Source organism: Podarcis tiliguerta, assembly GCF_965153285.1.
Source record: "Podarcis tiliguerta genome assembly, chromosome: 2".
NCBI lineage: Eukaryota > Metazoa > Chordata > Lepidosauria > Squamata > Lacertidae > Podarcis > Podarcis tiliguerta.
Window position 1 is genome coordinate 27964139 of NC_139535.1, and position 27118 is coordinate 27991256.

General features: G+C 44.4%; 1 protein-coding gene across 7 annotated transcripts in view; it reads right to left on the bottom strand.

Annotated features, from left to right (window-relative positions):
- Positions 1-27118, bottom strand: part of FRMD4B (FERM domain containing 4B) — a 234606-nt gene that overhangs the window by 138678 nt on the left and 68810 nt on the right. For 6 of the 7 annotated variants that reach the window (XR_014507531.1, XM_083424795.1, XM_083424793.1 and 3 more), the window contains exon 1: positions 2641-3380. Coding sequence is in view for 5 of the 7 variants with exons in the window: in XM_083424795.1 (XP_083280921.1) it covers positions 2641-2802 (162 nt within the window). In the remaining 2 variants the exon portion in view is untranslated. Of the gene's footprint in view, positions 1-2640; positions 3381-26750; positions 26873-27118 lie in introns of those variants that run through there. The other variant, XM_083424796.1, reaches the window with a different exon arrangement.

Here is a 27118-nt window from a genome sequence, read left to right on the forward strand (position 1 = left end):
TAGTCCAACAACATCTGGGGACCCACAGGTTGAGAACCGCTGCTTAGGGCAAGGAAGGAGAGTGGGCCACAAAAGGGACCAAATGTCAGAACAAACTCATAGTTGCCACCGCAACGTGGTTCCAACACAACCTAACCTGCCACTATCCTGTCAACAGATCCTGTGGAGGATGGATGTGGGAGGAACCACACACATACAATTTAGCTTCGCTTGCAGCCGTGTAAGAAACGGGGCAGAATTCATCAACCTGGAGCCCTACTGTTCATGTGTTTGCTAACCAAATGCATTAAGCCACAATGACTTAATGGCCCGGATTGATTTTTACCAGCTCCACCTGCTATGCCAGCTATGATGGTTCCTGGAGCAAAACAGCCTGACCATAGTGGTCCATGCAGACTTGACCACTGTCACATGGTTTATGTGGGACTGCCCTTGTATCTGGTCTGGGAGATAAACTAATATGCAGAATTCAGCAGCCACACTGCTCACAGGAGAAGGTTACTGGTTGCAAAGAGCACTGCACTGGTTGCTGATTTGCTGCTGAGTCAGGTTTAGTGTTGTTGTGTTTATTCACAAAGCCCTAAACAGGTTGGGCCCAAAGAATGTAAAGACTGTCTGATCACCAAGCTCCTCTGATGGGAACTTCTGCTGGTTCGTCTGATCCCTTAGGTTCAGTTGGTCTTGACCAGGGACCAAGCCTTCAATGGAACAAGCCTACATTCATTACTTTACCCACTTTTGCCCCTGGACCTGCCCACCTGCACGTGGCACCCCCAAAATGGTGATTACAGGGCAATGTTGGCCTCAGGCTGGAAAAGGTTCCCTACTCCTGGTGTACAGAATCATAGAGTTGGAAGGGGACCACAAAGGTCATTTAGTTCAACCGCCTGCAATGCAGGAAACCTTTTACCCAACATGGGGCTCGAACCCACAACCCTAAGATTCAGAATCTCATAGTCTGTTATAAGGAACAAAGGCCAATCCGCTGGATGCCCTACTCCAACTGAAATTCAAGGGCACGAGCCAGCTTTGTAAGGCCACAGAAGGTCACATTATACATATTGTACATTAAGTACTATAATCTCAAGAGATCCTTCACTGAACCACCCATGCGTTCCCTTTCAATATCACACGCATACACGAAAATTCACAACAGCAGGCTGAGTATTTCAAAACGATTCTCCTGCCACATGAAACAGCTCCTTTGGGCGGAAATTGCACAGAGCAGTTGGGGAGAGTAAGAAGCTTGCACCTAATGCCTCGTGGACTGCTTTTACAGAAAATGTAGATAACAAACACAATTGTGTTAGCTTTAAAACAATCACAGTAGAGTATATGCCATCGCGGTGCAGCGCTTCCAGGTATCTGCTGGATTTTTGTCTGACTGACAAACCACGGATTAAATGGGGTGGAGAGAGGAAAGAGTTATTGGAAGAACACATTTCAATATTTATACCTCCCCCTATCCAATATACAACCAAATTACGAGTATAAGGGCCCATAAATAATCACTGCAGAAACAGAGTAAATGTGGGATCATGAATAAGTTTCATGCCCAATGCATGCTCTGCCTGCTTGCTTGATGGACGTGAAGGGCAGGCACTGAATTAACCCCATTGGATTTAAAAGCATGTGGTGGCAGCGAAGGGTTGTCCTTTTGAAAGGCATAGGGATGGAAAGGGCGATCAATCTCAATTAGCAATTTTAAACACCGTTGGAGGGCACTTTGCCCAGCAAAAGTTTCCAGAAACCACTACAGTTTTGAAAAGTGTGCATGTCCGAAGTCAATTAAGTCACGTGAAAACAGAAACACTGGCATCTCGGACTTCCACATTGCCAATCTTTCCAGGGACTATGAAAATATAAATTTGTGCCTACATGCATCTCATTCAATATTCATCCATCCATCCATCCATCCATCCAGAGCCCTGCTGGATCAGGCTTATCTAGTCCATCACCCTGTTCTCACACTGGCCAACCAGGTGCCTGTGGGAAACCAATGAGCAGCACATGAGCACAAGAGCCCTCTCCCCTCCTGTGGTTTCCAGCACCTGGTATTCAGATGCACAGCAGAGCCACCACAGCTAGTTGTTTTTGACAGCCCTCTCCCTCCACCAATTTCTCCAATCCTCTCTCAAAGTCATCCATAGAATTGTAGACTCGGAAGGGATCCCAAGGGACATCTAGTCCAACCCCCAGCAAGGCAGGAATATGCACATGGCCCCTATGGGGATCGAACCTGCTACCCTGACATTATCAGCACCACGCTCTAACCGACTGAGCTAACTGACCAAGTTGGTGGCCATCGCTGGCTCACTGTGGCAGGGAGTTCCATCGTTCGAAGCAGAGATGCCTACCAACAAAGCCTCAAAGGGGTTTATATTAAAAAAGGATAAAACAGTAAAATTTTCAGCAATTATTAGTTTTTAAATAAGAGCCAACCAAAAGCAAACTATTATCTTGTGTATCTATAGAAAACATACAGGCTTCATCCAAGAGCATCCCACAGGTGAGTTGGTTAGGGCTGGTTGCACATAGGCTTTCTCTCCCCCGTTTCTACCCCCCCCCCTTCTTTGGGGGCTATGCAATAAGGAGGAACAACCAAAGCACCCGAGGGCTCCCCCCTCCTTTCCTTTTTACCTGATAGACGTCCCTTATCCCGCACCACGTCCTCAGCGCCTGGTGGCATCCCCTCACCCGCTGCGTGTACCACCTCCTCAGCGTCGACACCGTCAGGTTCCAGACGAAGCGGCTCCCGCTGAAGAGCAGGTCCTCCACTCCGCACATGAACACCGAAGCCATGACTTTGCCACTTCAGAGAGGGACCCTCTCACTCTCTTTCTCAGAGCCACGCTTCTTCCTCCTCTCCCTTGCGCCTTGGCTCTCAAACAGTCCAGTTAATAATAACAATAACAACAAGGCGCTCCTTCTGCTATTGCAGGCTCATGCTACACCGCGCCGAGCAAGGGGAGGCGCGCTTCGCGGAGAGGCCGGGGGCCGGAGCCTCTCGCACAAACTCCTCATTCACGCGCCGCTTCCTGGGCAGACCTCCCAGACGCTGCCCCGGCGCGCCTTGAAGCCCAGCCAAGGGCTGAAGCCGAGGCGGCGGCAGCGGTAGCTCCACACAGCCCAGCCTTGTGTCCTTCTTAACAGCTTATATAAATCTCCGCTAAGCTTCAGCAGCTACCACTACGGGTTCTAATTAAAAGTTTAACCCGTTTTGTGAGCGGGGAGCGCGTCTCTTTTCTCTCTCCCCCCCTCTCTTTCTCTCTCACACAAGTAGCTTATCTGAATACTCCTGAGCTTGCTCCCCCCACGAGGAAAGGGAGAAAAGAGAGACCACAAACAACTCCTGTCAAGTACTTCCAGACTCCGTTTCCCTCCTAAATGCTCTTATAATACGGCAGCGCGCGCCTGCGCGCACCCACCCTCTCCAAGGAGAAAGCGTAGAAAAATACCTCATAAGCCACCTTCAACTTTTTTTGTGTGGAAGTTATAACGCTGTCACCCCTTTTTTTCAGTCAGTTATTAAGGGGCCTGACATTTATTTCCGTCTCTCTCACACACATAACTCGCAGAACTTTTGAAACCTAAAGCATCTTCTTCTGCTTCTAAGGAGAATCTCCCTCACGCGCAGAATACTGTAATACCTTAGTGAATGTTTCCTGCCTCTCTCTCTCTCTCTCTCTCTCTCTCTCTCTGGTATTCCCTATTTTTGAAACACACACACTCGGAGAAAGCTGCCTCGCTAGCTAAGAAAAATGAGCGTCGATTTGGGTTCTCCTCCGTTTAAACTGACGGTAATCCTATTAAAACGCAGCATGCGGAGCACGAGAAAAACAGAGCCGCCTCACGCACGCGGAGCCCTTTCACCAAGCAAGCCACAAGTAAATAAACACTCTGTGAAATAATAGCCCACAAGAGAATCCCAGGCTTGCCTCAGTAGTTGGTATAAAATTAGGCTGCCAAAGCCCAGCCCTTTGGAGAATTAAACCGTTAATGCTAGACGGGAAGGAGGGGGCTGGGGACGACTGCATTGCATTTTACAGGCCATTCCCTGTAAGGCTCTAAAGTGGGGAGGGCAGTTGTTAGTTGCTGGCAGGAGAGGAAGAAAACTCATCTTTTTAAACGATTACTCATGGGATTTGGAGTTTTCTAAGCTTTTGAGGTATTGGAGAGGGCGGGGCAAGACAGCTTTCCTGGAAGCGTTTGCCTACCAAACAGTGAAAATAAACTGTATAATTCAAGAAAATTATTTAAAATTAAAAAAGAAAATAAACTGTATAGGTTGCAATATAGACGCAAAAAGTGAGGTGATAAGAGGAAGAGGAGGTTGCTGAGGAGGACCACAGTAGTGCAAGGCAGAATCAATTTGATTTTTGTTTGTTGCGTTTCTATCCCACTTTCTCTCCAAGGAGCTCCAGTGCATGGTTCTCCCCTGCCTCACCTAATCCGCATAACAACAACCCTGCTAGGTAGGTTAGGCTGAGAGGCCACAGCTAGCCCAAGCTCACCCAGTGAGCTTCATGGCCAAATGGGGATTATGAACTCTCAAGTCTTAGTCCGACGGTGTAACCATTATGCTGCACTGGCTCTTGACAAAGAGGAGAGAGCTGGAATAGAAGCCTTAAGGAACGGATACTGAGTGGCACCATGCCACTTCCTAACATTCAGTCAAATTCCCTGCATGTTTTTGGACACAAATCCATTATTTTGTGCACAAGAAGAAATTACTTGGCACTCCCTGCCTGTTGACACCAGGCAGGAACCTTCAATGTACTCTTCTCGGCCTTGGCTTAAAACATTTTTCTTTAAGGCAACCCTATCCGGACGTGGGTGGCGCTGTGGGTTAAACCACAGAGCCTAGGGCTTGCCAATCAGAAGGTCGGCAGTTTTAATCCCTGCAACAGAGTGAGCTGCCGTTGCTCGGTCCCTGCTCCTGCCAACCTAACTGTTCGAAAGCATGCAGTGCAAGTAGATAAACAGGTACCGCTCTGGCAGGAAGGTAAACAGCGTTTCCATGCGTTGCTCTGGTTCGCCAGAAGTGGCTTAGTCATGCTGGCCACATAGGCCAGCTCCCTCGGCCAATAAAGCGAGATGAGCGCCGCAACCCCAGAGTTGTCCGCGACTGGACCTTTACCTTTATCTGGACATATAGAAGGCTGGCATGATGTTTGCATCCTTTTGCTTACTGTATGTTTTAATTATCTTTTGAATGTTGTTTGAATGCATTGAAGGGGGTTGGGCTAGATGACCCTTAGGGTCCTTTCCAACTCTATGAGTCTATGAGATGCCTGTTTTTAACTGTCTTTTATTAACATTTAATTTCTTTTTGTAAACCACTTAAGATATTTTATTACGAGCAAGTGGATTTGACATCTTTCCACAGCGCCTGTAAGACAGAGCTGTTCCGCCAGGCCTTTGGACAGGATGCAGTTTGACTTACTTTCCTTTGTATAAAACAAACCTAAAGGAGGCCCCCAACCCGCTCACAGGTCCTTATATGCTCAGTGGAAATATTAGGTTCTGGCAAGTATTAACAACTCTCAGCTCCAACCTGATAATTGCCACCTGCCCAGATTTTAACTTGTCTGAATTAATTTTAAGGTTATTTTAATTCATTGATGCCTGGCCTCGGCCGGGGAGGAGGGATATAAATTATTATTATTATTATTATTATTATTTTAAATAAAGTGTTGTAAACAAAATCTGCCCTTATTCCCTTATGGGGGACACAAGAGCCTTTATACAGTCCTTTGTACGTTCCCCATCGGTAGGAGAAAATAACAGAGGCCAACCAGAGAATATTGAGAAGCAAAGCAGCTAGTAAGCCTGATTTTTATTAAACTGTTGCAACAGGGTGCTCCCCTCACATGCAGGAGAAAGGAGGAGGACCCAGAACAAAGGTGTGCCTGCCCTTATTTAGACATTTTAAATTCCCTTCCCTGGAGCTCAAGACCACCCCTCCATACATCTTACATACATCACAGAAGAGGCGGTCTACAACAGAAATTTGAATGTTGTTGTTTTTCCTGTCTGCCAGGTTATCTGATAATGCCTTATCTGATTGCCTTTCCTGGTGGTCTGCCCATTCCTTTGAGATGGTGATTACCCAATTCCTGAGACAATGGGAAGGTTCCCTCACCCCTTCCCTCCTTGCAGAGAAAACATTTGGTCAGTTTGGGAGTCAAAATGGTTTCAAGACGGTCTTCCTGTGCTGCTCCAGACATGTGGTCTACATATCTATGTGCGTGCTTGGTTGGTACATTTATGAACATTTATTATATATATAAAAGACCTTAAATTTTTTATTACAAAAGGAAACAAGCTACTTCCATCAGCCTTCATCAGCTTGGTGCCCTCTAGATATGTTGGGACTCTGAAACACCCAACAGCCCCAGATGGTGTCATCAAAAGACAGGGATGACCGGATTTGGAGTCTAACATATCTGAAGGCACCACATTCAAGAAGACTGCCTTAAATGAACATGCACAGGGAGGAAGAGGCATGAGCCTGATAGCTCTACTTCCTGTACCATCACCCTCCAGGGTTGACTGTCTGCAGTGGAGAAGCCCTTTTATGTGTGGAGGTTCCCTGGGTGTTTTAGAACACTGAATTTCTGGGGTTCTAAACCACCAAGGGAGCTTCAGACAGTAGCCCTCCAACTCAGGGAGGATGGCTGGAACAGCGATTGTGGGTGGAGCTTCTGTACCTTCCCTTCATGTGTTGATTTAAGTATTCATTCACATTGTGGACTTTCATTGAGATCTAATTTATTTTATAATCATTAATAATAAATTAATAAGTCATATAGAAATGCCTAAATAGGGCTAGTGGCACACCTGGTTTCGAACTGGATGGGGTACTGCATGTTAAGATTATTGCATTTTGCACGGGGTTGCGCTAGATGACCCTCAGGTCCCTTTCAACTCTACAATTCTGATTCTATGAAATATGAGATGAATTGTCACATTCTTACATTTTAACGTGGATACATTCCTAGAAATCTGGTTCTGCTTTCTAGGAATCAAGGTCCAAGGAAAAGGAAACCCAAAGAGGGCCAGAAAAACTTTATTGTGTAAGTTGATTAGCACAATTAATACTTATATTTGATTAATGGTGGCATCTGTAATTGTTTAATGCCTCAAATTTGCCTGTTACTTATGCTGTTTGTGTTTTTCATTAAAATGCTACAGATCAGACTTCGTTTTGGGAAAGGGGAACATTTATATAAATTTGGAACCAGCTGAATTAACACATGCCAGTAAGAAAACAGCAATAATTTTACTGAAGGAGTGGTGACTTTATGCATACTGAGTTAAATCCAAGAACCCCCTGGCATTTCCTCACATATAAATAAAATATAAATATAAATATATAAATATAAATATAAATAAATAAAAGAGGCTGCTTCCCAAATCACATTTTGAAGCCAAAGATACTTTCATGGAAAACCTAACACATCAGAATGAAAAACTGGGCTGAAAAAAGTCAGAGACTAATGCAGAGTTCTGCCTTTAGGCAACAGCAGCAGGAACAATAACAAATCAAATGCACAGAGATTGGATTGGTAGTGGTACATGTGAAAAGGATCTTGGAATCGTAGTTATTGACAAGCTGAACATGAATCAGCTGTGTGCTGCAGCTGCAAAAGAGGTGAATGAGTTTTTAGGCTGCATTAATAGAACCACAGATTCAGGGCACGTCAAAAGCACATCTAGCTCAGCATACTGTCCTCACAGTGGTCAAATAAATGCTTATGGGAAGCTCACAAGCAGGACCTGAGCTTAAGAGCCCTCTTCCCTCCTGTAGTTCCCTGCAACTGGTATTCAAAAGGACACTGCCTCCTTCTGTGGAGGCAGACCACCGCCATCTTTGAGCCCAATTTGGTGATCCTGATCAGGCCCAGATTTCGGCTAAACCCAACCAGACCCTAAACTGATATCTGGGGCCTTGCACCTGTTATGGCCTTGACATACACCTTTATTAAACACGCAGCAAGCTGTGGTAGATAGAAGATGCAGGCACTGAGTCTCTCCTGCATATTTTCCTTCTTCCCCATTGCCCTGGCTGCTTAGTCACATGTTTAATAGCCTCCCTACTTTTGACTGCTCCAGATCACTCCAGGTAGACTCAATCCAATCTGATCTGAGGTCATCTGGGGCTGTCTTGAACCACTCTGGACAGATCCCGGCTTTCATCTGGGATCCAGGATATGTCCTGATTAGTAACCAAGCTGAAGCTGGGAGACTAGAGAGAATCAGAAAAGGTGAGAGTGGGCTTTTTGGTGTTTTTAGTTGGCTTTGCCAATCAGGAGGCCTCTTTCTGCCTGCCTATCATAGGAGCTGATGTTAGGCATTCCTACCAGGAAAGGGGGTCTGAAGCCCAAATATGCACAGGACTGGTCTCTGAAGTTCCATGTTCTAATCCCGAATTCTGGAGCTCTGTGCAGGTTGTAGCCCTTCATAATCAGTCAAATGCTCTCTTTATTTAGTACAAAGTAGTTACAGTTCTTATCTCATTTATCCTCACACAACATTCCTGTGAAGTCAGAAAGCTGTGTAAAATCACAGAAAAGCACATATTGGACTATGTCAATCAGGCATCACAGCATAGCGTATCACAACCCACAATGACCTGTTTTGTTTTTGCCCAGCCTTCATTAAACTTCTTTAAATGATTACTTCATAGAGCTTTGAATAATACCACAGAGGCTTGAACTTTATAGGCATCCCCTCCCAACAATTCGTTTATGAAACACTGCAATCATTTTTAATAGTCACACACAGAATAGTAACTATTTTAGTAACGGAACTCCAAGCCCCAAGCATTATTTCAACACTTATTATATTTAACCGTGCTTTTGCTCACCGAATTTCAACAGGAGTGAGAAAAAACATCTGCACTATGACAACTAAGATTCTCAAAATAAAGAACTAGCTAGCATATAAAAATGCATACGTACATAATAGCCCAAGCGTCTTTAAGCCAAAATATAAATCAGACAAAATGCGGGGGTTGTGTGGAGATAATTTAAATTGTTTTAATTCTAGGACCAACATATAATTGTTTTAAAAAGAATAAATAATATATATTTACCACCCTGATGCTCTCAACTCACATTTCCAAAGGTCAGTCCTGAATAATCTTTGCACTTAGCAGTCGTCAGCATACAAATAGCCAATAGTTTTGCAGGTGCTGATCAAAAACCAAGGCTGGAGGTATTTAAGCAGAGACCAGGTGGCAATCTGCTATAAGAGGTGCTGCACTTGCATTGAGCAAGGGGTTGAACTAGTTGTCCTCCAAGGACCCTTCCAACTGTCCAGTCCTTTGGTTTGTATCCAACCAAAGCACTTCATATGTGGAATGACTTCCAAGAGTGCTCCTGCCTCCTCTGCCACTATGCACCTCCCAAATCTGCTCTGGGAGAGAAAGTGTCAGGAGTGCGTGCAGGAGCCAGGTCCTGTGATCAATAGGACTCAGCAGGACTGGGGCCTTCCTAAGTTTGTTCTGAAGAGGCAAGGCAGGTGAGGCCGATTGGTAACTCACAGCACCTGGTGGCAAGAGCCGGGAAGGGATATAAGGCCAGCATTTTCCCTTCGGTTCTTTGCCACAGCAACACGTTCCCTGCCCTGCTGCGTGTGACTTCTTGACTCCTTGATCCTTGGACCCCCGGCTTTGTGACTCCTTCCTGATCCTAGGACCCCTGACTTTGTGACTCCTTCCTGATCTTTGGACCCTTGACTTCGTGACTCCTTGCTACTTGACCCTCGGACGCTTGGCTTCTTGACTCCCGGCTCTCTGATCCTCAGACTCTTGGCTTTGACTCCTGGCTTCTGGACTCCTCTACCTGCTCCCACCCCGCCATCTTGCCCCCGGTCCCAACGTCCCCAGCCGGGACTTCAATTGCCCGTGACCGGACCGTGACAGAAAGAAGGGAACTTCAGCTGCACTTGTGGAAGTTTTCTGCATACACAATTATTAGACTGGATACAACCTTAGGATTTCATTTTCGGCTTCCCCTCACCAGTCTGACATGATGCTCTGATTCCCTTGACATGCTATTAGCTAGCTGCAACACAGTAGGGTCAGGCCACCAGTGTTTCTGCTTTTAATCTATATTCTGGAATAGTAGTTAGAAAGAAATTCAATTCCAAAAAAACATTTTATGGCCTTGGCTTTTGAAATGGTCCAGGAGTGGGGTGACTGAGGTCAGAAGAGGGAGGATTAAATCTACCACTTTGAATTTTCAAATATTTCTTGCAGACATACCTGCTTTCAGTGTGAAGCATTTAAGAGTAGTCTGCTAATGAGAAATGCCTGGGAGTCCCACCCTGCTCAGCTCTGGTATACATACACACACACACACACACACGCATGCATGCACGCGCACACACACACACACACACATATATACACACACAAACACACACAGAGAGAGAGAGAGAGAGAGATTGGTTTGATCAAATCACCTACCTGCGACTATTTTACAAAAAGGGACGAAACTTCTGGTGATATTCTGAAGGCAAAGTGCTTTGAAAATGCACCATGCTCAATTCTGTTGAAAATGAGTGTGCATCATTACACGTTATGTCATAAAGTGATATGTGAGTGAATAAGGAGGATGGAAAAGCATTAAAGGGTGGCACTGTGGTGTAAACCACTGAGGCTTGGGCTTGCCGATCAGAAGGTCTGGGGTTCGAATCCCCGCAACGGGGTGAGCTCCTGTTGTTCGGTCCCAGCTCCTGCCAACCTAGCAGTTCAAAAGTACGCCAAAGTGCAAGTAGATGAATAGGTACCGCTCCGGCGGGAAGGTAAACAGCGTTTCCGTGTGCTGCTCTGGTTCACCAGAAGCGGCTTAGTCATGCTGGCCACATGACCCGGAAAAACTGTCTGCGGACAAACGCCGGCTCCCTTGGCTTGTAAAGCGAGATGAGCGCCGCAACCCCAGAGTAGTTTGCGACCGAACTTAACTGTCAGGGGTTCTTTACCTTTACCTTTTTTACAAGACAAAGGAGCATGCAACATAAGGAAAAGTTGAACATTTAAGCACAGAGAAATTTGTGTTAAATCCCAACTATAACTGATGTGAAGGGGGGTTTTAAGGTAGAGTTTCCTCAAGCAGAATCCCTGGATGTCAGGTGAGGTACAAAGGACATAGATTTTAGTGCAAAGGATTTTTTCCCCCTGCATTTGTGCAAAAGAGAAACCATAGAAGCCCTGAACCTCTGGGTTTGGCAAAAATTCAGAACATGAGCATCCAGCATGTACATAAAGTTTGTAAATAGGCAAAGGAAAATAGAAAGTGAAGAGAAATTGAATTATGATTCTTAGGTAAAACTAACATACCTGTAGCCATTTAGGGTACATTTTAGAGAGGATTATTTAGCTTTGACAGAGGTCACTCACCTTTTTCTACAGATCAGTCTTAAAAGGACTCTTGAGAGCAACACTTCTCTGTGTCTCTTGTTAAAAGGTGGACATCTTATACAAAACAGTAAGGGAAGAACTAGTGGGATACTCAGAAGATGGCAAGGGCTTATTATAACTATGTCTTTATTCTTCAGGGGAGAAAAAGAAGGCTGTCAATGGGAGACATGCCCTACTTTGAAAAGACCTGGGAAACCCCCCTGCTACATATCATTTTTTTCAGGCAGTTTGAACAAAAGACTAAGATCTTTAGTCAAGGAAAAAATCTTGTAACACACAAGTTCAAGGGGACTGCACTTTAAAAATAACTCAGTGTGTTTCATGAAATCACGCAAAATAGTATAACTATAGAAGAGCAGTGAAAGGCAGAACAAGAGATAGATGATAGATTAGATAGAGAGGGGAAGGAGAAGGAAAGGAAATGGATTCTAACTGAAGTCTGATAATATTTTTAAGCTAACGTTTGCAGGGACAGAGGATGGAAGGCAGGAGACAACTGTTAAAAATCTGAGCTGGGCATTGCATTAGCATAGAATCTGATGGAGAGGCAGATTAGACCGAACTTCAGCCCCTCCCCCAGCCCCCCAATCCACCCTGGTTAAGATTGGCCAGGAGGGCACCAGGTACATACAGCTGTCTCCTCCCACACTTTGCTGCCATTTTGCGTGCCCCTCCTCAGCAACTGCAGCCTGAGGCAGCCACCTCAATCTGCCTAATGGTATTCTGTTGCAGATTTGGGGTGCCATGAAGGGGCAAAATACTGTTAGCATGTAACAAGTTATTATTATATTTTTAACTCAAATGATGCAAAATGGTACTTGTGAGATTTTCTGCCTCAGGGGAAAAAAAACTTGATTGGACTTTGTTACTGTGCCATTTGTTGCACTGCCTCAGGCAGCAAAAAGTCTTGGTGGGCTGGCCTCTCTAGAAAAGTATGGCAACGTATGGCTAGCATAGTGTACAAACACATTTAGATACCATACATTTTAAATTGTGAATCCTCTGCAGTTGGTGTCAAACCCTGAATTAGCTATTACATCCATTTGGGAGCAAAGAAAATTGGAGCACTAATACTTCATTCATCTTTAAACATTGTGGAGTCATTATTTCTTGATAAGCAGATTGTTTCACACTCTGAGCACAAAAGCAAGCCAGGTAGGTAACTAGCCTTAATGTACTCTAGTTCCATGTTCAATTGCATATATTGGAATACAAAATGTCATTCCTGTGTTGGCTTACTTAGCCACCAATGAGGCACAACAGCAGTCAAACCATCAGATCATTTGGCATCCATGCTCAAATCATCAACCATCTCCTATGCACATCATTACCCCTAGAGTTCAGGTATATTATGAAAAGCCAACAGATCCTATCATTTGTTGAATAAAGTACATTCCCCTATCTCTCCATGTTTGCCAAGCCATTTCCCTTCCCTAAGTATTTTGGTGGAATTACCCTTGTTTTGAAGCAATCATGCAATAGCTTCCAAACACATTGTTCCTGTTCCTTTGAGTCCCACCCCACCACTGCCACTGCCTACGACAGCATGTAACACTTATGTGCTCGCTCCCATTGATGCACATCATTCTGGACACATTTCTTAGACAAAACGAAGTGCAAAAGAACCACCCAGGAGTTCTGCCTCATGAATGACTAAGAGGAAAACAGAACTCCTTATCAGTTAGATGGCTACTGTCTGCAGCACAATTTCTTGGTGCCCAGGACTGCCTGATACCAATGAGATCATAAGGAAGTGACAGTTTCTCAGTGTGAATGGTACAAGCATGCATACTCTTCTTTGAAACAAAAGCAAGCTGCAAAATAGGGGGGAAACGATCACTTTAGCCCAGCAAGACTGCCTTTCAAACTTCTAGTCCAGATAAGAGTTCAGCTGATATGAGACATGTGTAAGTCCTGGGTGCAGAATCTCAGCAAAAAGGCTGCCCAATTCTGTCCTGAGTGTAATCCTCTCCTGCCATGGGCAAAGAGAAAAACACTCAGTGAAGGCACACATTTCAACAGGCAAAGGTGCCTTCACTTTCTTAACTGTCCAATAGGTACTATTGTTTATTTACTTTATAGAATTATAGAGTTGGGAGGGTTCCCAGGACTCATCTAGTCCAACCCCCTGGAGTGCATGAATTACAGCTGAAGAATCCCTGGCAGGTGGCCAGCTAACCTCTGTTTAAAAACCTCCAGTGGAGCAGAGTCCACCACCTGCTTCGGAGGCATTCTGTTCAGGGCCGGATTTATGTTTGATGAGGCCCTAAGCTACTGAAGGTAATGGGGCCCTTTATATGTCCAGCTGTCCTTTGTCAACCACAATTTGTTGCTGTTTTTTTGAAATATATAAAAAATTTATCCAGTAGCACCTTAGAGACCAACTAAGTTTGTTCTTGGTATAAGCTTTCGTGTGCATGTACACTTGTTCAGAGACTTTTGTGTGTGTTGAATATATGCTACATGGTAATTTATGGACCTAATAGGTATCTAAAGCCATTTGCACATAACAAAATATGTATTTTATCCATTTTGCATTACTTCCCATGGGAAAGCATGCCTTGGTTTTGGAATGCTTTGGTTTTGGAACAGACTTCCGGAACAGATTAAGTTTGAGAACCAAGGTACCACTGTATATAGAAATGAGCAAACCAGTGATATTTTAGGGAGCAGGCTGGCAGGCAGGGCCCATTACTCACATCACAGGAGCCTACACAATACAAAACACTGTTGCTGTATGTAGGTTTTATTTTATTTGTTTTTTATCTTATATTTTGGAAATGTACTTCCAGTGGTTTTTTTCCTTTAATTTTTTTGGGGGCCCCCAAGAGAGTGGGGCCCTAAGCTATAGCTTGTTTAGCTTATATGTAAATCCGGCACTGATTCTGTTCCACCGTTGAACAGCTCTTACTGTCAGGAACGTCTTCCTAATGTTCAGTCAAAATCTTCTTTCTTCAAATTTGAATCCATTGGTTCAGGGCCTGCCCTGTGACAGCCCTTCAGCCCTTTGAAGATGGCTATCATATCACCCTTCCCTTCAGTAGAAACCTTGTACTCCACCCTTCCAGTGCATTTGCATCACGTGGAGTGGCTGACAACAATTAAAAACAAATAATCTGTTCCGAAGTGTTTCTCGGGAATTTTGTAGCAAATACCACTCTCTGCACTCCTCTCCCTGTCATATTTCTGCAGAATTGTAGAATATACACACTCCAACACATTTAGATTGCCTTCACAAGATCAGTTCCGCTATCACTGAAAAGTGAAACCTGTATTTTATTTTATTTTATTTTATTTTATTTATGCACCAAAATTATCCTGAACTCTATCAAAAGTTAGGAGTACAAAATGCACTCCTAAGCAGATACTAGCATTGGCCATAAAGTGCAATGAAGCACACTTGAAATCGATTAGACTTACAGGGCAACCCTCTGCATGCTTACTCAGAATCAAGTGCCACTATGCTCAATGGAGCTTGCTCCCTCATAAGTGAGCATAGGATTGAAGGTATAAACAAGATTAATTGTGTTGTGGCAGCCATGTCCCTCCCCCCTCCCTTTTGCCCTAAACAAGAGAAATTCAAACCATATGATGTGAGTTTGCTGACTACTCTCAACTGAGTAGGGGTTGCAGTTTGCTGTTAATTTTCTAATCCCCTCCAACTGCTTCCAGCTAATTTCTGATTACGGGTTTCTCTGGCGATCTCTCTGATAACTCACTGCGAAATAACCTCAAAGGGCTTGACAACAGGAGATGATCCTACCAGGGGTCTTTTGTGCCCAGTGGGGTACATCTGAGAGACCCGGAAGGTGCCCTTGGTATTTTGGAGAGGCATAAAATATCAAAGGGAGGCGAAAGCAGCCAGGTAATTATATCTGCACAAAGTATTTTCATGGCTGAAACAGAATACTGGAGCCCAAGAGCTAGCCTGAGTTTATTATCATTATTATCTTACAGCTTCATTAATCTGTGGAAAGTGGGAACAGAACTGCAGAGTGATCTAAAACGATATGCAAAGAAAGGCGCCCCACTAGGAAGCTGATAGTAGCCTCCCACCTGTTTTAATGACATTGTTTATCTGTATTGGAATTCTGAGATATTTCTTGTTCCAACACATTTATAACAGCCTCCCACACCTTGGTGCCCTACAGATGTTGCCAGACTACAGTTCCTATAATCCGTGGCTGTTGGCCATGCTGGCTGGGGCTGATAGCAGCTTTATTCCTAAATATATGGGCTGGCACAAAGTGGGAGGGGTGGTGGTCACTAGCATAACTAGTGGGAGGACGGGCCGCACTGGGCGACCACTTAACACAGGGGTGGCACTTACCCTGGGGGGCCTGGGAGTGACGCGGTGGCTCGGGTGCCTGCAGGTACCACACCACCTGAAAAGGTAGTGTGGGGCTTGCATTCACCTGCATAGGAGAGGTGTGACGGAGGCAGAGCCTGAAAGGGCCTCAGTTCACTTCCAGTCCCCGTTGGAACAAGTTTCTCAGTAAGGTCACACCTCTGATACGTTGAAAGTGCATGGCTTTCCCCAAAGAACCCTGGGAACTGTAGTTCGTTAAGAGTGCTGGTAACTGCAAATCTGCAAAGGCTACTACAGCTCCCATCATTCCCATGGGGAAACCATGTGCTTTAAATGTGTGTTGAATGTGCTTTAAATGTATGGAGTGGATATGACCCAAGTATTCTCCTTGGAGCTATGACAACTTACCTACCTTGCTGCATAGGACCAGGAAAAGACAATTTGCAATTTTTGCTCTGCAACCTGCCAACTAAGGATAACATCTGATGCATCTAGTCTGCAATTTGCCTCAAGACTTTTTCTTGTATTCACATTAAGACTGGAACATATTAGTGGGAAGTTTGGTCTGGTGTTCCTAGAAAAGGAAGTTGTCAGTATATTTTGAACACGGTCAGAAAATGTCCACATTTCACATCTCCCACCACGTGCAGTCAATGGCCTATGGTGATTATGAACCAATGTAGTTTTAAGACTAGTCACGGTACATAATTATCCTTTTTTTATTTTAAATTAATAAGGTATTGGCACAATGCAAGTTTGACAGGCTAGCGGGGGGAAGTCAATAATGATTTAAGATCTGGAGAAGCAGTGAATCGATAGACATTGTTTATTACAGCAGATTAAAGTTGGCATAAATGCTCCTCCGATGTACAGCAAACATCTAGAAATCAGACCTCAGCATTATCGGGGGCATTTGACCACGGAAGAGAAAATGACTCAGCTTGCAGAGAGCAATTTAACACTCATCTCCATTCAATAGGGCTCTGAACTTTATTCAGCTACGGCATATCCATCAAAAAGTTTGAAAACGCCTGTGGGAATGAGAAAATTAGAATATGGCAAAAAAAAAAAATGTTTTATTGTGGATCGTTTTATTTTGAGATTTAATGGGTTGTAAACCACTTTGATATGTTCTCTTTAAAATATAGTAAAAAAAAGTGGCATAGAAATGAAATTAATAGATAAAAGCTTTGAGTTCTGCAGAATGGTTTAACATCTGAACATATGCACCCTGTACTCTATCCACATGCTTTGTTCTTGCTAAGCTTGAATCATATTATTTTTTTTCTACTTTGGTTAAGAATCAAACTGGAAAACTAGTGCAATGCAGTCTTCAGTGTATGGATAGTATGGATAGTAATGGTAGAAGCAGCATCAGCTTTCTACCACCCTAACATATGCTTTCTCCAATTAGGAGTGCCAAGAGCTAAAGCCAGCTCATTTAAAAATAGTGCTTACACAAAATGTTCCACCAGGAGATGGGTTTTCCAAAGTATTCAAGTGATTTGCTTTCCGGGGGAATAAAACACCTAAGTACCTGCAATGATTAATCTCAGTGTGGGAAGTGTCTGTGTTATCTCACTGATGGAGATAAATAGAGATGTGACCAGGGCAGCAATTATATGGAAATGGTTCCCATGATTGGTCCATAATTTCATCCCCAGCCAGCTACCTCTTTGCTTCTTCCTTCAGCCCTTGACCCCACTTCTCTTCCTTTGCTTTCATTCTAATACACCCATTGCTTCTATACCCTCTCATCTCCCCATTCCCTGCCTCTTCCCCATCTGATTTCCTCCATCTCTTCCTCTTCCTCACTTTCCTCTCAATGACCATTTCCAAATTGTTCTGATTTTCCATTTTCCTCACCCCAGTGCATTCATATGTTTCTTGTGCACCCCATTCAACTATTTAACTTGTACACCCCCAGTGCACAGCTGGTCAACTCTCTACTGCCCAGTTCAGAAGTAGCCAACATGGTGCCCTCCATATGTTTTGGACCACAACTCCCATCAGCCATAGCCAACATGACCAGCGGTCAGGGCTGAGGGAGTTGTCATTCAAAATATCTAGAGGGCACCATATTGGCTACGTAAACTAGATCTTTCATACTGACCATTTCTCCTAAATCATTGGATCATGTATCCTACAACAGAGCAGCGAGCCTCATTTCTATTATCTCTGAGCTTCTGTGATATTGCAGCAGCTCAGCCAATGGCCCGAGAGTCCTCAAAGTTTGCAGCTTGCACTTGCCTCATATTTTTTCCTTAAAAGCAATAGCCTCATTTCCCCCCCTACTTAAAAACAGTAATACCAATGTGACCCTTTTGAGCAAAAATGGATGTGCTGTGTGCTTTAACTGGAACCTCAACTCATCTGTCTACAAATGTGGTAAATGCCCTAAAGTGGTATCTCCACTATGTGTGTGTATGTGAAATTTATTATTATTATTATTATTTAATAAACTTGTATACTGTCCTTCAATGGAAATGATCAGGGTGGTTTACAATCAAAGCTATACACACCCATGTACAACAGCAAGTGGGTTGTTGCTGAAAGAGCTACATATATCCCTAACAGTTGTTCAGAGTTTTCCCTAACACACCAGGGCAGGCAGAGTGAATGTGTATCTCAAAACTGAACTGTTCATAGAGAGTTGGGCTTCCTGCCACTCCAGGATCAAGGAAGGGGAAAGCAGGAAAGCCCCACCTCCCGATTCATTCATTTATTCTTCCTAAGATGGGTGGAGGGCAGGAACACAGGAACAACCAGATGTTAGATCTTTGACTCCCACTATGTGCTACTAAGGGCAAATGAAATGTTGCATTGACGTGGGGTAATTGCATTGCCAATTTAGAACAATGCACACTAATGGGCAAAGACACTTTTCTAAAAAGTTCTGCCGGGCAATGGACTGGCATCATCACCAGCCTTATCCAGTGGGAATTGTGACATTTGGAAATGTCAAAAAAACAAACCCTCAGACCTGGACAAAACACACTCACACACACCAGTGAGAAAGGATGTTGGAGAAGGAAACTCTAGAATTGGGGGTCAGCCCAGCCCATATTTACTGTCGTAGTTTAGATGAGTCAGCCTAGAGAGAGGAAAGGGAGACCTTGGAGCCACACCAAAAAGAAAGGGAAAGGGTAGAGATGGAATCAAAGAATGAGGATGGGACTGGTGAGAGTCACATCCAAGAGAAAGCAACTTTTGGTACTGCACAAAATATGGGGGGGTTTCAAAAGCTGTGTATGACCTGGATTAATTTCTATTTAATTCTCTCTCTTTTTTGTTCTCCTGATGGTTTCTTGAGGGAGAATGGGTTGCAGACAACCATATGTCAGGAGTGCTCTGATGGTGTTTCCTGCTTGGCAGGGGGTTGGACTCGATGGCCCTTGTGGTCTCTTCCAACTCTATGATTCTATGATTCTATGATTCTATGGATGAGCTGCCTCCCTGGCAATAGTGTTATCTCAGATGTTAGGCTATAGGAAGGGTCTACCTGTGATCTGTGATTGTTAGGCACATTCATCCCCCACTGCCTCAGATAATCAGGCAAAGAAGACGACTGCTGTACTCAAGGCAGGCTGGTTTTCCTCTAGTGTCCTATAATTCTTAACTGTGACCCTAGAATTGTAGAGTTGGAAAGTGACCCTGAGGCTCGTCTAGGTCCAACCCCTCCTGCAATGCAGGTGATCAATGACTAGGTCTTAGATTTCTTTCTTATTCAACTTACCACATAGGATTGTGCAAACTTATAGCTTTGTTATTTGCCCATTTGATATGGAGCTGGCAAAAACACGTCTGAAAAGCATGGAGCATTCAACATATCTTCCTTGAGCCCTTCAACCCTTAAAAATGCTTCTAGCTCTCTGCATGAGAAAAGGCAACTGTGGTCCTGACATTCTGCCCACCCCCTTCCTCTACTTGTTGTGGTGGGCAGGAATCCAGCAGTGCCGCACAGCAGGTGTGGGGGCGAAGGGCAGGAAGGGAAAATGAATGGGTGGGAGAAAGCCACACTTACCTTCTTTCCTCTCGCATAAAGGTAAAGGTAAAGAGACCCCTGACCATTAGGTCCAGTCGTGACCGACTCTGGGGATGCGGCACTCATCTCACTTTATTGGCCGAGGGAGCCGGCGTACAGCTTCCGGATCATGTGGCCAGCATGACTAAGCTGCTTCTGGCAAACCAGAGCTGCACACGGAAACGCCGTTCACCTTCTTGCCTGAGTGGTACCTATTTATCTACTTGCACTCTGATGTGCTTTCGAACTGCTAGGTTGGCAGGAGCAGGGACTGAGCAACGGGAGCTCACACTGTCGCGGGGATTCGAACCGCCAACCTTCTGATCAGCAAGTCCTAGGCTCTGTGGTTGAACCCACATCGCCATCCGTATCCCTTCCTCTCGCATAGAGAGATTTAAAGCTGTAGTAACAGTTCTCCAGGCTCCAACCTGGCAACTCTGCCTGTGCCCTCTACAGCGGCTTGGGCATGCTTGGTGCTAAATGTCACTAGAGCAACTACCGAAGTGGAAGGAACTAAAACAACATTAGATTAAGAGCAAATATTACATAAATAGATATAGATGATATGTATATTTCAAAGTGTTGGTGTTGATCTTTAAAGCCTGTGGCAATTTTGGCTCTGTACTCCTGAAGGAGAATCTCTACCCACATTGTTCAGTCCAGCCACTGAGGTCCAGCTCCAAGGACCTTCTGGCGGTTCCCTCACTGCGAGAACTGAAGTTACAAGGAACCAGGCAGAGGGAACGCCCTCTCATCAGATGTCAAAGAGATAACCAATTGAATGACTTTCCGAAGACATCTGAAGGCAGTCCTGTATCGGGATGCTTTTAATGTGTGGTGTTCTGTTGTGTTGTTGTAGTGTTGTTGCATCCTATACCCTGTTGGGAGCATCCTAGTCAGGTGGGCAGGGTACAAAAAAATAAATAAACATAAACATATAAAGTAATATAATTCTTGATTGGTGACCACAGAGCAAAAGGGCCAAACATTTCATCAAGAAAGAGCAGGCAAACGATGTAGTAGGCAGAGAAGGAGCAGGTGAGGGAAAGAATAAAGACGAAATGGGATTTAATAAGAGACTGTGAAGTCTAAATGTTTAGACTCGTTTTTGGAATCACTGTTTATTGATCAAGTGTGCAGCCTAGACTCTTCCATACTGAAAAATTTAATTACTGAGATTTTCATGTATATATCTATTACAATGAGCAACTTACGTGGCCTGTTTGTTACGCAGGTCTGATCCTTCTTTTGCCAACGGATTGTTAAGGAACAACTGTTCTCCTTAGAGAGAACATAAGGTGAGCAGGGCCTGTCACAGGAAGCCATTTGGAAAAGGAAGAGGATGTCTGGCAGCGAAGCACAAATGCTCATACAGGGCCATTTAGGCAGCCATAGGAAGGCAACCTGGCACTTCAAAGTTCCTTGCTATTCACACAAGTGAACCAAATGAATGACTCCCATGGCTCTAGGGAAGATAATAATAATAATAATAATAATAATAATAATAATAATAATAATAATAATAAATTATTTATACCTCGCCCATCTAGCTGGGTTTCCCCAGCCACTCTGGGCAGCTCCCAACAGAATTTTAAAAGCACGATAAAACATCAAACATTAAAAGCTTCCCTAAACAGGACTGCCTTCAGATGTCTTCTAAAAGTCAGATAGTTGTTTATTTCCTTCATATCTGAAAGGAGGGCATTCCACAGGGTGGGAGCCACTACCGAAAAGGCCCTCTGCCTGGTTCCCTATAACTTCGCTTCTCGTAGGGAGCAAACTGCCAGAAGGCCTTTGGAGTTGGACCTCAGTGTCCGGACTGAGCGATAGGGGTGGAGGCGCTCCTTCAGGTACACTGGGCCGAGCCCAGATATTGTAGAAACTAAAGAGCATCCACCAACAAAAGAAGAGTGGCAGATAAAACTAATGGACTATGCCGAGTTGGCGAAATTAACTGGGACAATTTGGAACCAGCAAGACCAGACTTTCCTGAAAGACTGGAAGAAATTTATGATATATTTGAAAGACAACTGTAAACAATTGACATCGCTCGCATGGTTGCAAGAAGTTTTGTAAGCAGAACAATATGAATTATTGCGAAAGAGGACTAAGAAGGAGTTTATTTAGGATACGGATTTTATAGCAATAACTATTAAAATAAAATGCAAAATCAGAAAGAAAGTTAGAAAACCATTAGTCGGGGTTGAAAGAAGTCTCAGGCTGTGATAGGCGAAGGTTTGTTGTTGTATAGAATGGGATGTTATGTTTGGAAAATATGTGCAAAAACCAAAAAAACTGTATTTAAAAAAGAAGAGGGGGGGGGGAGACTCATTGAAAAGGATGCAGGTTCCCCCTATGAGAGGGAAGGAAATATTAATACAGTGGTACCTTGGGTTACATACGCTTCAGGTTACATATGCTTCAGGTTACAGACTCCGCTAACCCAGAAATAGTGCTTCAGGTTAAGAACTTTGCTTCAGGATGAGAACAGAAATCGTGCTCCGGTGGCACGGCAGCAGCAGGAGGCCCCATTAGCTAAAGTGGTGCTTCAGGTTAAGAACAGTTTCAGGTTAAGAACGGACCTCCGGAACGAATTAAGTACTTAAGCTGAGATACCACTGTATCCACATGTTGCACTTCGGAGCAGTGGCGTAGCGTGGGGGGTGCAGGGGGGGCCGGCCGCACCGGGCGCAACATCTGGGGGTTAGGGTTAGGGGGCACAAATCCACGGGCTAGGGGGCACAAAGCCACGGGTTAGGGGGTGCAAAGCCACGGGTTAGGGGGCGCAAATTACTTGCCTTGCCCCGGGTGCTGACAACCCATGCTACGCCACTGCTTCGGAGAAGCACATGGAGTGCTGGTCAGAAACTACATTACCCAGCAGGCCAATCCAGAGTGACCCACTTGACAGGAACAAATGGGTCATCCTCTCTATGGAGAGGACTAGCTCCTTTCTCCCCTGAATCTCTGTCCTTCTACACTAAACAGTGATGGCAGTTGTCTGGACTGACAGTAAGTGACAAGGGGACACCTGAAAAACAACCTGCTCTCATACACATGTACTACATTAGCCCCAGGGTTGCCAAACCTTTTGGAGTCTTATTAATGACGATGCATCTATTCTTACCGTATTCCCCCCCCCCCCACCAAATGGTCAAAATAACTCTTAAATAGATGGTTAAGTATTTTCATATACCTATGTTTGTTTTATAACTTTTTATCCATAATTGGTACAACAGAGAGCAAGTCTCTGATAGCCTTCAGGGTGTCAGGAATGGGCTTCCCAAGGCAGACCGCGTTCCACAATATGATACCTGGCTTTCTTTTATTTTATTTTTGTCACCCTGTGCCCTGAACTGGACAAAGAAGAGGAAAACAAAGCAGACTGAGCGTAAAATGAAGAACAACCCAATTTCCCGTAGTAAGGCTCTGTCGTTTGGAATGCAATTGATACGTCTCCATTGTGGAATTATGCATCCACCTTCCACTACATCACACTGCAGGAGCACGCCATCTGTTACCTGGCCAGGTATCTCCTGGTGGCACTTGCTGCAAAGATTTGCAGTTATGTTCCTTTTAGCTCACTACTGAGATTATGAGAATGGATGGTTTTTGCCATTAGAGGCAGGGCATCTGTCACTAGCATACAAGACATTTGGGATGCTGCCTAGTGGCAAGTGGGTAACAGCTTAGTTATTCTCTGGCATATGGGATATAATGTGCATAATGCCAACTCTAATGAATAGTGCTTGATGGTGCTGCACGTCCAGAGGAGACTGCAGAAGCAAACTTTCCAGCCGTTTATTTGTCAGGATGGAGTGCGTTAATACCAGCTGTTTCATTGCCAAGTAGTTGGTATTTCAATACATGATTGTTCCAGTGGTGTTTTTTCTGAGGGGGCGGAGGGTGTTCTTTTAAACCACAAGCAGGCAACCCCAACACCCCTCTCCCACCCCATCCCATTCTTCCACCCCATCACAAATTTTTAATTCTCCTTGTTTCGTTTCCCCCTTATTTTCCGCAGCTTTAAAAAGCTTTTTTATGCTTTTTCTATGGGCTGGTTGTATCTCATTTTATAAATATAAATGGATTCACCATCCCCTTCATTTCTTCCTGGTTCTACGGTTTGCAGAGTGGGGGAAGGTTTTCCCTGAGCTGTCTGAGAACAAAATGGTAAGCTTTAGCCATGTGTGTGTGTGTGTGTACATCACACACTAGCTTAAGAAAGAAACAGCTTCCGTTGGCTTTCCAGAGCAGTAGCTGAATTGGTCTGTTTTATTTTTTGATCCTCCATATGCTTATTTTATAGTAGCTCCATCAAACTGAGTGAAATTTAATTCTGAGTACATTCGTACCTTGGAAGTCGAACGGAATCTGTTATGGAAGTCTGTTCAACTTCCAAAGCATTCAAAAACCAAAGCGCGGCTTCCGATTGGCTGCAGGAGCTTCCACAGAAGCCACAGAAGCCCCATTGGATGTTTGGCTTCCAAAAGAACATTCCAAATCAGAACAGTCCCTTCTGGGTTTCAATCGTTTGGGAGCCAAAATATTCGAGAACTAGGCTGTTCGAAAACCAAGGTATGGCTGGACATGAGAAGAGCTGTGCTGGATCAGACCACAAGCTCATCTAGTCCACAAAAGGGAACACTATCAATAGCTGCTAGCTATGATGACTATATACAGTCATACCTCTGGTTACAGACGCTTCAGGTGTTTTTGGGTTATGGACCCGCTGAAACCCGGAAGTAGCAGAACGGGTTACTTCCGGGTTTTGGCAGCCACACATGCGCAGAAGCGCTAAATCATGCTTTGCTCATGCGCAGAAGCACTGAATCGCAACCCACGTGTGCGCAGACACACCGCTGTGGGTTGCGAATGCTGCAGGTTGCGAACATGCATCCCGCATGGATCACGTTCGCAACCCGAGTGTCCACTGTACCTCCCTCCACTGAACAGCACTTGAGGGGAATCACAAGCGGGGACCGTACTGCTGCATTCAGGTCCTGCTTGCAGACATACTTTTAAGTTGTAGGTGAACATATCAGACGACACAGAGATTCTTCAAACAGCTCTTGTTTATTCACAGGCCAGAACAGAACTGAACTGAAGGGTTCAGTCAGCCTGCTTATATAGAGCTCCAGTACAACGTAACTGTAACAATTTTCTAAAACTATCCAATCACTGAAGGTCACTTTCAATCCCTTATTTGCATAACTATCTACAGTATCCCCCTGCTGGCCCAGGGTGAGAACTTCAGTACATAACACATACCATAGGCATCTGGGTGGCCACTGTGAGACAAGGATGATGGCAAGATGGGCCTTCAGTCTAATCCAGCAGGACTCTTCTTATGACTAAGGGCCCCTCGAGACTGTGAGTATACATTGCAACATATCACAGACACCATAATGGGGCATTCATACAGGACGCATTGTTCCACTATATTAGTTGTTCCGCGATGATCCCCCAATGCTATTGCATTATTGCTGTCTGGAGTGCAACAAAAGTGGAGCAATTAAAACAAACTAGAGCACTTGTGGTATAAAAAGCCACAGGATTTCATCAGGAAGCTACGAGACATGGCCTGATTGGAAACAAAGCAGTGCATCTTTCCCTGAAACATTTGCAGGCACAAACAGTATTGAAAGCGAGATTGCATTCAACCACCCTGAAGCCACCACCATCAAGCACAAATAATCATGAATGCATAACGAAAAGGATGTCTTAATGCAGTTACTCCTACCAAAAATGAAATTAAAGTCTGAATCAGCTCTCAATGTGAGCCGACCTAAAGACTGCTGTATGTAACACACTTTAAAAAACTATCTTGATCCTATTTTAAGTTTACAAAAAAAGTAGGAATGAAATTGCCTGGAAGTTCTCTAAAATGGATACAGACAGCGGTCACTCTCCTTTTCAATCATTTCGGAATGAACATCCATGTAAGAGTTAGGAAAGACAGGTTTCAAGGTGGGATGGCCTCAAAGATGCTACTAAACCTCTCCTTTTGAAATCCATTCCACTGAAAACCCATTCCATTCTGTGCAGGTGACAAGCACAGCAGCACAAGCCATTCTCTGGAGCTGTGAGGTTCTAGAACAAGGTCCAACGGCTTAGATATCTGGCAACCCAAGGAAGGAGAGCAGTGTCACTTTTGACACTCCGCAGAGCACCAGAGGAGCTATTCTGTTCCTCATACTCCCTCTGGTGGTCACGCCACACAATTAAAATAGAAGAACCCAGATCTGTGGTGAGTGGGGCAGGATTGACATTTTTGCAGAGAGTCTCCAAGGGTGAAAAGCAGAATGTGTATGTTAGGTGTGTAATTCTTTTTCCTTTTTGGATTTTGGAAAAAAATATATGCAATGGAGCCACTTAAGGATGCAATTTGAAATGAAAAGCTGGAAGTCAGGTCACTTGTTGGGTGTCCGTGTGGCGTAGGTGTGTAGGTATATTGATCTGTATAGGTAGCGTGTTGTATATGTGTATTGTGTATGTGTATTGTGTATTGTGTAAATGTATATGCATATGTATGTGTTTTATATGTTAATAAAATTTAAATTAAAAAATGAAATAAAAAGCTAGCACCAAGGATCCTTTTTCCTTGCAATTATTTACTGGTACCCCAGGTTCTTTGCCTTCACTGGGAGAAAAACAACAACCAGATGCCTCTTTATCTCCTGCATTGGTCTTCTGCTTCAAACTGAGGTCTGCACTGCACACAGTGGCGGAGAGCAGGCGGGGGTGTGGCTGGCGTGCATCCCAGGGGGTGTGGCAGCTGCCCGCAGGGGCGTGGTGTGCGTCCTGGGATCTTGATGCACTGCCTGCAGGGGCGTGGCGCTCCCCCTGCCCCCCTCTTCCTCCGCCAGTGACTGCACAGTGTGTGCAGGTGAAAGACCAAAAGAGAACTCATTGACCTATGCATAATGTATATTCCAGGGGTGATAATGTACCACAGTAGGGGAAACTTTTGTGTTGATTCCTACCTTTATCTCAGAGAACAGCCTCCTCTCTACTTGAGCCTCGTGGTTTTCAGCCTTCCATTATTACATGAACACTTCTCCACCCTTCTCACTCCTTCCTCCCGTCTTTTGCTGTATCCATCTTCCTGTAAGGAGAAGAAAAAATGTTAAGAGCGCGTGCATTCAGTTCAGAAGAACACCCTTTGCTGAGCTAGTGCTATCTAAATGCTTTGAACTACAACTCCCATCATCCCCAGCTACCATATGCATGGGAGTTGTAATTCAAAACATCTGGAGAGTACTGGGTTGGTGAAGGCTGAGGACTGCATCTAATGGTGACAGCAGCAGCAGCAGAAAACACTTGCATTCTTGCAAGTTGGGGGGATATTGCC